Consider the following 16749-nt stretch of genomic DNA (forward strand, 5'->3'; position numbering starts at 1 on the left):
TGGCCTTTTTCCACATTTTCTCCTTTTATTGAAGCATGTGGTTCCTCCCACATGCAAATCCCCTTTCATTCTGTGATCACCTAAGGAGCACTTAGTTTAAAAATTATCTTGGTTTACCAATAAGACCCAAATATAGTTGTAATTTGTTCGCTAATAATTTTCCCCATTTTACTCTTTATTGAAACGTCATGCCATTTATTAACTTTGACTCTTTGATGATTAGATTTTTTTTTTTAATTTTTTTTATTGTTATGTTAATCCCCATACATTACATCATTAGTTTTAGATATAGTGTTCCATGATTCATTGTTTGTGCATAACACCCAGTGCTCCATGCAGAACGTGCCCTCCTCAATACCCATCACCAGGCTAACCCATCCTCCCAACCCCCTCCCCTCTAGAACCCTCAGTTTGTTTTCCAGAGTCCATTGTCTCTCATGGTTCTTCTCCCCCTCCAATTTCCCCCCCTTCATTCTTAAGTTGATTTTTTTAAATGTCTTTCATTGAAAGGCAGATAGTGACTGTACACATAGGTTAAATATGTTATTGCTGTTTTTCTCCATGATCTTCTCTTCCAGTCCCATCCATGTTGATGTAGAAGTTGGTATTCATCTTTTCTGATGGCTGAGTAATATTCCATTGTATATATGGACCACATCTTTATCTATTCATCTCCCATTTCTTAAAAGTTGCCAAGGGATAAACATGAGAATAATAATTATTATTATTATTGCAGTCACAGTAGTACTAAATTTTTAAAAATCGGAGGAAGGAAAGGAGGAACAACTTGGGCCCCCAGGGTGTGACCTCTATGGAGAGATACAAGCAAAGTGCCAGGAAAACTCAGAGAAACTCTCCCTGAAGGTAATTGGGGAAGACTTCCCAAAGGGAAGTTGAGCTAAATTTAGAAGGATGGCTACTAAGGGTGTTTGGATTAAAATCAGAGCTGGACAGCAGTTAAAGCAGTGAAAACAGATCTTACTTAGGAGCTAAGTAAATAGGGGAAAAGGAACTCCAGTGTAGAGCCAGGCTTGGTTCTGAGTACAATAAGAACAAGTGGGGATTTAGAGCCAAGGAGAGCAAGTTGGGGAGGTGGGGAGAGTCAGTGGAAGGGAAATTACTAAGAGAAACCTCAGGGGTTGGGATGGATTCTTGCTAAATTGATCTCACAGGATTCTATCTGAAGGCAGGACAGAGCGATCTGATATCACCTGGGGGATGGTGAGGGGAGGAGGAAATTTGATCAGACACAGAGGTGGGGGGAGGGGTGATTAGCTATCAAGGGAGGTGGATTCTCGCCAAACTGATTTAGCAGGATCCTTTCGACAACTGGGGTCTTGAGAACAAGGCCCAAAAATAGAGCCTAGCTGGAAAACTAGGGTTCCCATCTAGACTAGAAAACTAGGATTCTAGAGGTTCCCATCTAGAGCCTGGTCTAGGAGAGTGTCCTTGTGTGTGTCCTTGTCATCTGCTATGCATAGAGGGGTGTGTGTGTGTGTGTGTACATATTACGTGTGTTGTGGGGGGATTAATAAGGGTGAAGTTTGTAAGTGCAAGGACACAGAACTGTGAAACAGTGTGACCTTTGGTGAGAATTTCAAGAAGTTTGGCGGGAATGTGTTGGGGAGGACCACAGTGGAAGAACTGAAGGAGGACGTTGTATACTTGGTTAACAAACACATCTAGTTTGTGTCTCAGGAGTTCAAGGAACACTTGGAGACACCCAAGAGGCGAGTGCTGTGATGTGCTTTTGTTGTTGTAGACTCATCACTCTGGCCACAGTGTGGAGGGTAGATGGGTGGGCAGTTGAGGAGACCAACTGTGAGGCTCTTACAATGGTCCAAGGAGAAAAGGTTTAGTAGATTAGAGGAGGGGGGCCTTCAGAAAGATGCTTCAAAAATGAACATGATCAATTGTGTGACTGATTTGATGGCAGTGTGGGAGAGGGCAAGTCATGCCGAGAGGGAAGACACTAGGATTGATTTCCAGGCTTGAAGCAATGGTGGGCCATTCAACAAAAAGAGAGAAGAAAAACAGGAAGAGAAAAGGTTTTGAAGGAAAGACATGAATTCAGTTTTGAATAGCATGTTGGGTTTACTTTGGTGGGAAAATCTTGTGGACAGTTGGAACTGTAGGTCTGAACTTCGGGAGAGACCATGGCTAGAGACATACAGACTTGAGAGTGACCGTCTATGGCTAGGTGAGATCTCCCAAGGAGAGAGTATGGACAGAGGGGAGGGGAGGCCCAGGGAAGCATTCACATGGGAAGAATATAGAACACAAATATCTACAAGGAAGACTGAGAAAGGATGGGCAAAGAGGAAGCCCAGAGAGGAAGGAATCTCTGGAAGCATCTGGGTTAAAAAGGGTGGGTTGCAATAGTATAGTCCTTCTGGGGAAAAAGGAACCTCTGGGAGCAGCCTCTGCTGGGATACGTGTAGTGAATTCAACTGTGGCACCTTATCCACATACATTTTTATGATAGGTTTCAATATGTTTAGTTCTTGTACTGTTGACTTCACACTTGTTCCTTTTCCTTTTAGGTTGTTTTGCCCCCTCACCTAGAAAAGATCCGAGACAGACTGGCTGAAAACATTCACGAGCTTTGGGGAATGAATAAAATAGAGCTTGGCTGGACTTTTGGCAAGGTCTGTGTTCCAGTGGCCAGGCTGGGGCAGAGGGCTGGATGGCCTTGTTACCTGGGAGGGTTCTTGAAAGACTCGAATGAGGGAGGGAACCACATGAGCCAAAACTCATTCCTTCTTACTGCCCCCTGTGTAGCTGATGCTCTAAGCCTTGCTCAGTTGTCTGTCTGAGTGCAGTCAAGGGTGCTGGGGAGGCCAGCTCTGCACCGACAGAAGTGGGGGTTTACCTCCCTTCTTACTCGGAAAGGGTTTCCTCTATTAGGGGAATATTGAGCACAGTCATTTCCCAGGACCTCCTTCAGAACTTTCATTATTCCTTTCCCCTTCAGAAAAAGCTGTCCTCTTCTGCATGAGAGGCAAAAAAAAAAAAGGCTGATTCATTGTTTTGGATCAGAATTTGTTTGATATGGTTTTCAGATGATCGCTAAGATTAATAGACACTCAGAGGAGGTTACAGAATCTCTTGCACTAGAAAGCATTTTTCAAAGAGGATGTTAATTGACTTTGTTCTGTGATTTGTGTAAGGTCATGTCTGAAGGCACAAGGATAAGTGAGTTGTGGAGCTTCCTATGACCCTGACACCCTCAAATTACGCACATTCCAGCTTCGTTACTGAAAGGGTCCCTGCGCTCTAACACTTACATATTGATAAAGCTACCATAAAGGATTCACCTTCTATATGACCACCTCTCTGCTGTATGCTTTTATAACACCACAGACCTCTCCTTGGGAGAACTACTCACAATTGCAATAATATATATATTTCTATGATTATTTTATTACTGCTCTCTACCCCATTAGACTATATTCTTTATGGGCCTGGGGCTATCCCGGCTCACCATTGAACTCCTAATGTCTAACTCAGTACCTACCACGTAGGAGACACTTGACAAAGGTTTGCTGAATGAATGCATTAATTAATGTCTAGATCTGTACTGTCCAATATAAGAGTCATGAGCCACAAGCGACTGTGGAGCACTTGAAATGTGACTAGTCTGAATTGAAATGCCCTATAATTCTAAAATGCACTGGATTTTGAAGACTTGCTATGAAAAATTAATATAGAATGTCTGAAATGATTTCTTAGACTAAATGGCTTGTTAAAATGATAATATTTTTAGATATTGGGTTAAATGAAATATATCATTAAGGTGAACTTCACCTGTTTATCTTTGCTCTTCTCATGTGGCTATTCGAAAATTTGAAATTACAAATGTGGTTCACATTTGTGGCTGACTTTATATTTCTGTTGGACAGTGCTGTCTATTGGACAGATTCTATAGTCCTTTATGTTCTGAGAATGCTACGGTGCAGGGGGCATTTTGGTTCCATGAATTTGGGACTGGCAGAAACATGGCTACCATGTATAAAATTGTTTCTCTGCGAGAATATGTTCTGAATGCAGACACTTGAATAGAAACAAATCCACAGGATCGTATGTTTTCACTCACATGTGGAATATAAGAAACAGCTCAGAGAATCATAGGGGAAGGGAGGGAAAACTGAATGGGAAGAAATCAGAGAGGGAGACAAACCATGAGAGACTCTTGACTCTGGGAAACAAACTGAGGGTTGCGGAAAGGGAGATGGGTGGGGGGATGGGGTAATGGGGGGTTGGGTATTGAGGGCACGTGATATGATAAGCACCGGGGTTATATGCAACTGATGAATCATTGAACACTACATCTGAAAATAATGATGTACCATATATTGGCTAATTGAATTTAAATAAAAAAATTTTAAAAAAATAAACATCCACAGAGCACAAACCACTGGCAACTTCAGGGACTGTGTGTATCATTGACTAGAGAGGAGATTGTCTATTTGACTATCAGCAAATAACTGTCTTTGTTTTGCCTGATACGGATTGCCTGGGCCATCTTTCAAAGCATGTCCTTTTCTGTTTTCCAGGGCAGTGCCTATTGTCAAAACTCAAATTGTATTTTTCCTTATGTTGTCACCTAGATACGGGACGACAATAAAAGACAACACCCCTGTCTCGTGGAGTTTTCAAAGCTGCCTGAAACTGAGAAGAATTATAACCTACAAATGTCAACTGAAACCTTAAAGTAAGTGTTTAATTGAATTGAATGTGGACTAAACCGTGAGCAGGTGATTTAATGCCTTACAACCATATTGCGAAGGTATGTCTCTTGCCTTGAAAACATGATGCATTCTGGTAAACGAGCGGAAATGGTGATTATTCATGCCACAGGAGGATTTAGCATAGTAAGGAACACATCCACCATTGTTACGGATCAGCTCCGATGCAGCTGAGGGTTCTTGCCGCCCTGCATCAAGCAGACCCTTGTCCTCTCCCTCTGTGACATTACAGAACCCTCCTGGCCCTGGGCTGCCACATTGCTCATGTGAATCCAGCTGCTGAGGAGGATCTCAAGAAGGTCAAATTGCCCAAAAAGTAAGTGATTTTTTTTTTTTAATGACCGAAGACTTGCATGCTTCAGTCTGAATTTTTTAACTGGGCGGATGGGAGACCCGTGCACAAAGGCAGGTGATGGCCCCAGATGCTTGCTAGCACCTGTTGAGGACGCCTCTTCCAGTTTTTCGACTGCACTGTAAATTCCAGGCAGAAGTCTGCCAAAGTACAAGTGTTTCCAGGCTTTCCCTCTTTTCGCTCCTTCGGCGAGAACCTACATCGCTATCGTTAGTTCTAAGCCTGGAGATGTGGCTCTCAGAGGGGTACACAGCCTTTGGCCTGTAAGAACACCAGTTGGCCACAGGGGCTTGAGAATGATTGGTAGCCACAGCAAAGATTCACTCCTCTGGCACTGGGCCAGCCTGATAAGTCCTTTGTGGAAACGGTTGTCTCTGCCAAGATTAAATTCGGCCCCTAAATCTGCCTGTGTCCTATTCTCCCTCTCACTTGTACAATCACAGAGAGGCACCCGTTCTTACACACTCGGATGTGGGCTCCCTGGCACCTCCACTGGCTCGCTCACTTGCTCACCCTCCATGCACACGCAGGTGTCATAATTACTTCTGAGCCACGGTGGCACCAGCTTTAATCAAATGTTTATCTTCCCCTTCTTCCCTGTGACACTCCCAAGCTGCCAGGTGCCACTCGCAGAGGCAAGTCCAGATGCTGAGAGCGGCACATCTGCGAGGCAGAAGCTGGAGGGGTAACTTGCTGATCAGGCTGCTGGGGTCAGTGCTCAACAGTCAGCCCATGTTGACTCTGCCCAGGATCCGGCATCCCACGAAGGTGGATGATGGGCAGTATTTAATGCCTGTAGCAGCCCCTGCATCTTACGCTGCTCAGCAGTTCCTATGTAGACAGAGCCCTGGTCTACAAGTCAGCAACATTCGGGTTCTGGCTCTGATGTGGGCACTCAGTGGCCCCAGGGACATGGGTGCCTCCAGACTCCCGTTCCCACATAGCTACGATCAGCTACTTTCCTGCGAGTCCCTCTGCAGCGGGCCCCGGCCCTCTCCATTCATGCAGTGTATCTACCCGGGCTCATACTCAGCCTTTTCCCATCTTCACATGAGCTATCAAATTACCTACCAAATTACAGACATTTGAGGCTGTGGTTCCTGGATTGAACAGCATACCATGAAGGTCACTCCAGCTCACAAATCCTTGGAGGTCATGATTTTCTTTCCTAAGTCCCAAAGTAAAGGTTTAACTTTCTGAGATTGAGTAATCATTCTCCACTGATTTATAAGAAATCTTTTGGCTCAAGGTCTTGTCCTTGCCGATCTGGTTGTAACCTTTGCTGTTGTGGGAGTTGAAGGGGCTGTACATAACACTGCAGCACACTGAATGTGCCCCTCGTTGGTCAGGCACACAAGTGGGTTTCTTCGAAATGAGGCTGAATTGCTCTGACCATCCACTTTCTGCAACAGTCTTTGGAATCTGTGACACACATTGGCAAAAAGGATGGTGTATGAGGGCTTCATCTAAGGACTTGAAAGAGAGCTGAGCTATCCATTCTGCCAGAGGGTAGAACCTGAGACTGTAGCCTTATGTTCATGGTGTTCTTACCATGTGCTAAGATCTGGAATGGGGGAGTCATAGAGATCTGTTCAAAAAATATATACTTTTTTACTTGTAGCTATATGATGTCCAATGGCTACAAGCCAGCCCCTTTGGATCTGTCTGATGTGAAGCTGTTCCCTCCTCAAGAAATTTTAGTGGATAAGCTTGCGGAAAATGCACATAACGTTTGGGCCAAAGACAGAATAAAACAAGGATGGACCTATGGCATCCAACAGGTGAGGAGTGCTGGGTCAAGCCTGCTGCAAAAGCTAGGAGATGTGGTCATCCATCAAAATGCCATTTTGCTTTGGTGGGTATTAGATTGGAAGATGGAAGCTGCCCTTGCACTCTATCCCTCGTGCCTCAGCACACTCGTTATTTATAGAATCAGGGGACTGGATGGAATTTGTAATGGTCACATTGACATTAACTCTAGGCATAATTCCAATTTTGCAGAAATGGATAGGCTTACCTTTCCCTTGTTAGTCTGGTTCACTTACGATCGTGTTCCCTTGTATGTGCCCACTGGCTGCATCTTCCCTCATTCCCTGTCTTGCTGTTTGCCTCCTGGAGACCTGAGCTTTCATGCCACTCTGCAAGGCCAGGGTAAGCCTTCCACAAATCAGCATTATAGGTCAGCAGTGTTTCTGGGACGGTCCCAGGTATCTACCGCTGAAGGTGGAAAGGAGGGGAAGGAGAGGGGCAAACCAGCCCACCAAGAAGCCTGTGCCCCTTACTTTAGCCCATTGGGCCAGGACTCCTGGGCAGACTTCTTGGCTTACACAGCAGACAGCCCAAGAACCAGGGACCAGCATAGAATTAGGTGGAGTTTAGAGCCAAACCATCTCTCCTTAAAGTAATCCCTCATCTCTTTAAGTACCCGGATTGCTATCAGGGAAGTTCAGGGGTAGTTGTGTGTACACATGTTTGTTCATGCCTGAGCCTCTAGCTCTGCACATGTCTGGAAACCAAGAAGACCACAACTATGGAAATCATGGTGGAGAGGGGGAAAGGGAGCTCAAAACAGCGTGTCGGGCATGTTCGTTTATAGTGACTTATGACTGCAATCATTGCTATTGTCGTCTTAGTCCTCCCTAAGGAAATGAGGAGGACTCTAATACAAATGTGTGCCTACTACAATGAAATGGACCCCCCATGGCTCTGCCACCTTTTCTGATGTTTCTCTGTGAACACAGGTGTTTCTCTACGTTGTTTCTCTGTGGAGCGACTGTTGTGAGGAGACTCTAACAGTTTAAATCATGGCATGGTCTTCCACAGGGGAATAGTTACATAAATCCCCATCCGCCTTGCCTTGGGAATAGAGGTTTCTAACCAATTTCATGACACTTCACTTTATTCACAGGCTGGCATTATTAAAATGTGCTTTTTAGGGGCGCCTGGGTGGCTCAGTCGTTAAGCGCCTGCCTTCGGCTCAGGTCATGATCCCGGGGTCCTGGGATCGAGCCCTGCATCGGGCTCCCTGCTCAGCGGGAGGTCTGCTTCTCCCTCTCCCACTCCCCCTGCTTGTGTTCCCTCTCTCACTGTGTCTCTCTCTGTCAAATAAATAAATAAAATCTTTAAAAAAAAATGTGCTTTTTAATGCTAGCTTTGAACATTAGCAAAACCTTTCCATTTATATTCATTTAATCCTGAAGCGAAGTAGTAAATGAGTATATTGCTAAATATCAAGGCACTGGGGGAAGAAGAGCTGGTAGGCTGAAACGAGGAAGCCAGGTTTGTGGCTGGTACTATGTAAGTGGGACAAGCTCTTGGTAAAGATGAAATGTATTTTCTTAGAACCTCTTTTTTCTGGCTTCACACAGGATTTGAAGAACAAAAGAAATCCCCGGCTGGTGCCATATGTATTACTGGATGAGCGTACCAAGAAGTCCAATAGGGACAGCCTTCGTGAAGCTGTTCGCACATTTGTTGGTTACGGCTATAACATTGAGCCATCGGACCAAGAACTGGGTAATGAGTTGAGATTGTTCATTCTGGTCCCGGTTGACTAAACCGGTCCTCTTCTGCAGAAATGTGACTTCGAATAAGTCTAACATGTACTATTAGAAATGATATTCGTACCGAAGAGCACTAAACTAAATGGCGTATTTTAACAAGTGAGGGGAGGAGGGAGGAGAACCATGTTTAAACTCTGTGATGAGTTTCTATGGTGAGCACTTCTGTGACCCAATCCTGTGGGGAATAAGTGATCCTACAGCTTAGCTGATCTTTTTGGGATATTTGGTCACAAAACCTTTATTTCTCTTATTTACCAAACACGTGAATACCAGCTTACTTTGGGGCCAGGCTGTCTCATCTCTAAATTGAATTCTAGCACTGATTAAAATCACCAGCCCATAATTGATGAACATGTCATGTCATCCCATACCTAAGGAGTACTATAGGCAAATTAGGGTGTATTACAAGCGATTAAGAGGATAGATTTGGCGTAAGACAAATCTGGGTTCAAATCCTTACTCTCTGCTCAGCTTATGGGCTCTGTGATCTTGAAAAGTAAACCTTTCTGAGCCTCAATTTTTTCATCTGTAAAGTGAAGACAGTATTACCGACCTCATAGGATTGTTGCTATGTATAGTTTCTAAAGGATCTACCACAAAGTAATCACTCAGTGAGTGTTAGCTTATATTCTGATTATGATATGATGATAATGGTGATTATTCTATTAGGAACAAAAGGCCATGTTGGGTAGTGGTAGGTCTGTCAGTCTTTGTTGTTGTGAAATTCTTTTGAGGAATGCTACCTAATTATTAAAGGCCTGTGTTCTCTCTTTACCTCCTGCACCCTCTGCTCCTCTCCTTCTCACAATAGCTGACCCAGCTGTGGAGAAAGTCAGCATAGACAAGATTCGATTTTTCCGGGTAGAGCGGTCTTATGCAGTGAGATCTGGAAAGTGGTATTTTGAGTTTGAGGTGGTGACCGGAGGAGACATGCGCGTTGGCTGGGCCAGGCCGGGCTGTCGGCCTGACATTGAGCTGGGCGCTGATGACCAAGCCTTTGTGTTCGAAGGCAGCAGGGTGAGTCTGGATAGTGTCTGCATGTCCCCAGTCCAAGTTTCTCTGCTCCAAACATTTCCCTGGAAATTGGAAGTACTGAGTGTCTGGATCTCTGGCTTCAAAGTGAGTCACCCCCACCACTGGCTAATTTAGATCATCAAGTGATCATGACCTAGCTATGGTCACTTTGCTGTTTGCTCTGATAAAGGAGAGGACTGTGTGCCCACATCCTTTCTGTAACCTCCATATCTGCCCTTGTACTTGAGCCCATTGCCTCCATTCCAGAGGAGGGTCACAGAACACACTGCAGCTAGTATGTGCGGAAATCTTACCACTTTGTCCCAGAGCGAGTTCTGCTTGCTGTCATGGCCGGCTAGGTATTGGGAGACTCCAACTACCTTTTCTGATGAGCCTATGTAACTCGGTTTCATTTGTGAGCTAGGTCATTCCTCCATGTGAGTTGTCCCTGGTAGAGGGATGAGTACCTTGTAGAAACCAGGTAGCACTACCAGTTAGGAGAAATTGCTTGTGGAGTCATTTCTTCAGCTGGGTGGGGGTTTTTAGGACCTCCAGTCCTCTAAGCCCTGGGGTCTTGTTTCCTAGGGCCAGCGGTGGCATCAGGGCAGCGGGTATTTTGGACGTACATGGCAGCCAGGGGATGTGGTTGGCTGTATGATTAACCTGGATGATGCTTCGATGATCTTCACACTGAATGGGGAGCTGCTGATCACCAACAAGGGCTCTGAACTCGCCTTCGCTGATTACGAGATTGAGAATGGTAAATCTACCACCTTCCCCCACCCCCATTCCAGCTCTGTGAATTGAGGGAAAATCCAGGGAGAGCTGGGTGAGCTCATCTGCCTCCTTGAAACTCTGGTGGTGTACTATCATTTTTGAAGAGTCAAGACAAACAATGGTGATAGTTGGTATTACAACATAAATATAAGTTCTGAACTTCTAGATAGATTAAGACGCTCTCCTCGGGTTCCCTACCCTCTGCGCCTTGGCCTGTTAAGGTTTCCCAGTATTACAAAGGAAATGCTAATTGCATATGGACTTAGGCCCTGGGAGAATAGAAAAGTCAGTGTCAGTCTGCATGTTTGTGTAATTGAACTTTATGCTTTGATGAGAACCATTGAGACATAAAAGTTCGACTTAGCTGTTCCCTTGAATGAAATATAATTTGTTTTGGAATTCAGACATGCTGCGACACCCAAGCACAGTCGCACTCATTGATGGCCCTGAACAGACGGCAGCCAGGCCAGCGCCTCCAGCTACACAGAGCAGCCGTGAGCGTTTCTCATTTCCTGTCCGCATAACCACGTTATGTACAAACGTGGTGGGCCGCGTATAGGAGAAGGAGCACTGCACTGTGAGTCAGCTGACTTGCTCCTGACAGGCTGTGTGGCTCCTAGAGAGTCTTGGCTTGACCTCTCTGGGCTTCACTTCCTTCCTCTATACCAGAAAATTAGAGGATGGACCATATAAGTTCCGACATCCTTCTCAGATAGAAAGTTCCAGGGAGATGACTTAATACCCACTGTATGTATGCCCCTATGCTTGATGCTGGCCCTCTCTCTTCTTCATTATAGACGAGGACGAGGCGGAGTAGTTGAGAAGGCAAGAGGCCACTCTGGGTCAGGTGACCTGGGCTCTCCCCCTGCCTCTACCCCTCTCCACCTGTGACATCTTGGGTTGACTTTGTTTAACCTCGTCTCCCCCCTCTGTAAAGGATTAGGGCTCCTGTTAGCTCTAAATTTCTGAAACTCTACAAAAAGAAACCATTTTCACCTAGCAAGCTAAAAAAGATAAAACTACCTAAGCAAGAACAGCAGAAATATGTGTAACTGTATGTATAATAGCATAAATATCCTTTATTGGCAGAATTTTTAACTTTATAAATCCTTTTCATGCTTTTTAGGGACACCTATTATCTGTACCTAACTGTACTCTAAGAGAACTTTTAAGGTTTTTCTACAAGCCACATATTTGGGGAAATAGAAAGGTTGCAAGTCAATGTCTTTTCCTAGAAAGACAAGACAACTGAAGCCAGATGGGGTCATATTTTCATGCCTTCTGCAAAGAATCCTGGTCTCGGACACATGTGGGAAAGACATTACCAGCAGAAAGAATGACTTCTGTGCCACTCAGAGGCACAGCAATTGAAATGTGTAGGATAGGAGGGCAGGATAGAAGAGCCCCCTTCTGACACTGTGCTTGGGAAACCACTATCTGCCAAGTACCCACCACACACAGTGCTCTCATCTTGAGGCCAGAAGGAAGAACTAGAAGACTCAGGCTCATCCCCAAGGAAAGTAGCTCCCTAAGGAAAAAGAGTCCAAGGACCAGGGACCTTCTCCTGGCTCTACTGTGTACGAACCAAGGGAGGTTACTTACCTACAAGGCTTTGGCCCCACATAAGGAAGAGCTAAGAATCTTGTCTGTTGTGCAGAATTATGAGAACTCTGTAAAGTCTAAAGCCTTGCTCCTCAAAGTGTAGCCCATGTGTGAGAAATGCAGGATCTCAGGCCCCCATGCCAAACTGCTGACAACATACTCCAATGGTTTGCACATTAAAGCGTGAGAAACAGTGGTCCAAAGTATATATAAATGCAAGCCATAGCAATGCGAAGGGGCTCATTTTCTTGTTGTAAAAATAAATAACACACAAATATGAAAAGAGAACTCATAACACAATGTAGTATGTTAGAAATGGCAAATGAGGAATACAGAAAGGAAATTCTAGAAATACAGGCTTGGAACTAAATGTGAAATGAAGAATCTGAGAAGTCCACCCCTAAGAAGCAGAGTATTCCCTTCTGGGGGTATAACTACAGTTAGAATAATAGTGTATGAGTAGTGTGAGTAATAGTGTGGAATCGGGAAAAGGCAGGAAAGGGTGCAGGAGTCTGGAAGATTTATGCATGGAATTTATGGAAGACAAAGCTGTGAAGATAGAGAAGGTGTAGGTGACAGCCTCTAATACCAAGACTCAGTCTTTTCATTCAAGAAATTTGTGTTGTCTAACCTGGCCAAGCGCCCTTGGACTTGACTCAGATGTGGGAGCTGTTGTAGGGTTTGAGCAGAATACTATAAAGAAGAGGGATGTTTTACAGTAACTCTGCTTTTCATTACAATCTGTGTTGTAATGAAAGAAATGCCTCCTAGACCTTTTGTGTATGGGGACATGATCTGACCTTCAGAATAGCAAAGTCTATTATTAGTGAGCTGTTTTATAATAGAATTGTACCATATTGTGTTAACATATTATGCTGTAATGTTGTACTGCAATTTAATAATACAAAGACAAGATAACTAGAAGGCTCTTTCTGTTTGTGATGGCTCAGGAGTCTGCAGAAGGACAGTTAAAAGGAAGTCAGCATGCCATTCTTTGATAACAATAACCCAGAGGCCTGGAATAGCCCTCTAGCCACTCTCTGCTCTCTGCATAAGGTGGAAAGTGGCAGCAATTCTTGCCTTGAGCTGTTATGAAAAGCAGCTGTTGAAAATAAAGCATTTTGTGCACAGTAGCCCCCATAAAGCAGAATCCCGTCTAGGCTTATGTTCTGGTTGCCAGTAACCCAGCCTGGATTCAGGCCATTCCCCCAGTGGAAGTGGTGCTGGTGGGAAGTTTCTAGTCCTTTGGGGGAAGGGGTGGGGACAGGCATTCCAAAGCATGACTGTTTTCCCCTGGGTTATTTCTAAATTGTTATCTCCATCCTCTTCAGCATCATAGTTGATACATGCTTATCTGCCTCATTAGGAGTGTCCTAATCATTGTTCCCTACTCGAATCCCCGGCCTGGACCATCACAGTTCTCTGTGTTGTCACCTCATAGCATCTGGAAGCTCAGAAGCTTCCCTGGTGAAACTTTTGCTATTAGTCTTCTTTTTTATTTAAGGAAAGGAAGATACATGAGGTGCCTGGGCGGCTCAGTTGGTTAAGCGACTGCCTTTGGCTCAGGTCATGATCCTGGAGTCCTGGGATCGAGCCCCCCATCGGGCTCCCTGCTCAGCAGGGAGTCTGCCTCTCCCTCTGATGTGCTCTCTCTCTCTCTCTCTCTCTCAAATAAATAAATAAAATATAAAAAAAGGAAAGGAAGATACAATTCTGAACGTCCTGTTAGGCGGAGCGCGGCTTTCCTGCAGTCTCCCGGGCCGCCTCCCTGCCGGGCGCTCCCCGCTCCCCAGGGAGACAAAATGCTCCGCTGCAGCTTTGCTTTCTGCAGGGGGGGCCTCCGGGCTGTTCCTCCCAGGGGCTCGTCAGGGCTCTGCAGATCCCCCAGCTCTGCTGGCAGCTCTTCCGTAGGTGGCACATGAAACGTACCTGCAGGAGGTGTCCCTGCCATCTGCAAGCAAACCACACGGGTCCCGAGGGTCCCCCGCCATTCTCACTCCAGGTGGGTGCTAAGGTGCCCAAAGCAGCTAGAGCCAGGCAGCGCAGCCCCTCATTTCAGGTGCTGGCTACAAGGCTCCTGACGACCTCCGTCCTGCCCCTGAACTCCATCTTCCTGAGGCCTAGCGAGAAATGAAAATGAATGGGGAGAGCACGTGCTACTGGAGGGAGACTCTCAGCAACGCCCGGGCAATGGCCTGGGCGCTCCTCTAACCACCGCTCTCCAAGATCTCAGTTGTTCCTTTACCGGTAGTGAGCTGCTCTCATGTCTTTCCGCAGCTTGAAATGGATTCACAAAGGGTCCCTGGTTTAGATTTTCTAGGGAACAAGGTTTTTTTGTTTTTTTTTTTCCGAGCTCCTGAATTAGAAGAAGATGGCCCCCCTGGCTCTCCCTCTTCCTAATCATAGAACTAGTCAAGGGGCCTTGTGAGACAAAATTTAGCAGAACCTGGAGTCCACTGCAGAATTTAAATGCCTGTGTTCTTGCCGTTCCTCTCCTGGAAAGAGAACTCTGTGCACATCGTGGTTCAAGATAATGCCATTTGCAAATTTTCTCCAGAAACCTCTTCAAAAATGTCAGTGTACTGGGCCGCCTAGGTGGTGCAGTCAGTTGAGCGTCTGACTCTTGGTTTTGGCTCAGGTTGTGATCTCAGTATCGTGGGATCGAGCCCCGCATCAAGCTCCATGCTGAGCATGGAGTCTGCTTGGGATTCTCTCTCTTTCTCCCTCTGCCCCTCCTGCTCCTTCTCTATCTCTCTCTCTCTCTTTCTCTCTCTCAAATAAATAAATGGATCTTTAAAAATAACGTCAGCATATGGCACCTATTAAGCTGCATATAGGGAGGGGTATTTCTTTTCCCCTTTGGTTTTCTGTCCTCTTTTCCAGTTTCATTTGAAGCTAAGGGTTAACTGAGTTGTGTGCAAAGTGCAAACCCTTGTTTATGAGAGTCATTGCTCACTCTGATGCCATGTGGCCTTACCAAGTGCTCTTTTTATCCAGATTTACTCCAGGAAGCTATGTGGCCACTTGAGAAGTAGCCCTTTTCATCTAAGGGGCCGACAGTGCTTTGTGGTTGTGGGTCTCCAGCTGCTTTATCTGGAGGCAAACTGGTCAATGACATAACACTTAGGGAAAGTGAAGAAAAGGTCACAAAGCAAGTCATTGTAGGTAAGAATTAGAAAGCAGGCATCCTGGACTTAGTCCCCATTGCTTGCTCTGACTGCTTCTCTGGCAGCCTTTTTCACATGCTGGCTCTACGTGTTTACCAGGTGACGGACCTTGAGCAAGTTATCCAGCTTGCTAAGCCTCAGTTTCCTATTCTGTAAAATGGGCATAATCATGAGCTAAACCTACAGAGCACTAAGCCCAGTGCCCAACGCCTAGAAAGTACTTGATAAATGTTAGCTGTTGTGGTTTATCATCATTGTACCCCCCCACCCCACCCTTATCTATCAGGCAGAGTCAGAAAGTTACAAGAAATTTTAATGCCTCAAGAAAAAAACTTTTAGAAATGGAAAGATCATAAGCTAGATCCTCTCAGCCAGGTGGAGCGAGCTGATTCAATGTATCTAGTTACCAAGTATTCTTCCCCGGGAGAAAGTACTAACACCTTATGAGGATTTATCTTTGCTCTTGGTCCTTTCTTGGTTTTCTCTTTTCTGATCCAAGCTTTGGATTTAGCTTCTTTTCAGCTGTTTTACAGAGCTGTCCCAGCTGTGCCCGCCCAGGTGGTGTCAGACAGTCTTTCCCATCTGTAACTGGTGCAGCCCTGCCTCCTCTCAGGCTCTGTTCTGCTCTCCCCTGCAGCTGTCCTGTAGGGCTAGCACTGGACTCTGTAATGAGTGCAATCCTCTGTCCCAGGACATGACTGCTATTTAAAGCTGGGGCATTCATCCCCTGGAACATTCACCCCTTCTCTTGCACACTGACTGGAGCTGGGTCTATGAGTCAGAGTACGTGGGATCTTGTCCCATTTTGCTCCTTGCCCTTCTCATGACCTTGGTCAGGTCCATTAGCTCCTCAAGTCTTCAATTCTGTCCTCAATGAAGTGCTGTCCACTTTGCTGGTAGCTTAGGAATGAAGAGGAGCCCAAGTCCCTTAGAAAAAAGGCTTCCCACACATATTACCTGTTTTCCTTCTGCATGTGTCTTACATCACCATGGGGGCTGTGACTAGGAAGTTATTGGTGTGACTTGAGTTAATCAGAAGTTCTCATCCCGGCTTCTTCCCACTCGGGCTTTTGTGCCTACTGCTCATGCATTCCACCACCCAAGTCAGTAGAGAAGAAGAAAGGAGAAGACCGATGCTCTTAAGAGGTCCTTTCTCTGCTCACATCAGGGTGACACTGCTTTGTGATCCTGCCTCCAAGTTACGGATACTATGGTGGCAGTGTTCTGGGTTGTGGTAGCCCCTTTAGCAGAAGCCAAAATGCAGTCTTGGGAGTAGCGATGCTTTACAGCAGAACATTCACTCCTCACTATTCCATTTTTGTCCCTGTTTGTAGAAGCGCCTTGGGATCAGGATCGTTTCCTTCCTTTACATCTTCTCGTAGTGCATTGCAGAGCCCTCTGTCCCAGTGGGGACCCAAGAAATGTTGCTAACCAGCAATGCTCATTCCACACCAGAATCAGATTTCCAAGGGTCCCTTACTTATAAAAACTCCCTGCAGAAAGGAGATCCTTTCCTCTATCACAGT

The 16749-nt window shown here is 45.5% G+C and overlaps 1 protein-coding gene across 1 annotated transcript in view; it reads left to right on the top strand.

The window, feature by feature from the left end:
* The window catches only part of RYR3 (ryanodine receptor 3), a 503714-nt gene that overhangs the window by 301739 nt on the left and 185226 nt on the right, over positions 1-16749 (top strand). Inside the window, 7 exon segments of the mRNA XM_078053421.1 lie at positions 2544-2648; positions 4611-4714; positions 4981-5064; positions 6722-6881; positions 8469-8616; positions 9475-9680; positions 10263-10437. Of these exon segments, the coding sequence (XP_077909547.1) occupies positions 2544-2648; positions 4611-4714; positions 4981-5064; positions 6722-6881; positions 8469-8616; positions 9475-9680; positions 10263-10437 (982 nt within the window).

This window comes from Halichoerus grypus, chromosome 8 (assembly GCF_964656455.1).
Source record: "Halichoerus grypus chromosome 8, mHalGry1.hap1.1, whole genome shotgun sequence".
In the NCBI taxonomy this organism is placed as follows: Eukaryota; Metazoa; Chordata; class Mammalia; order Carnivora; family Phocidae; genus Halichoerus; species Halichoerus grypus.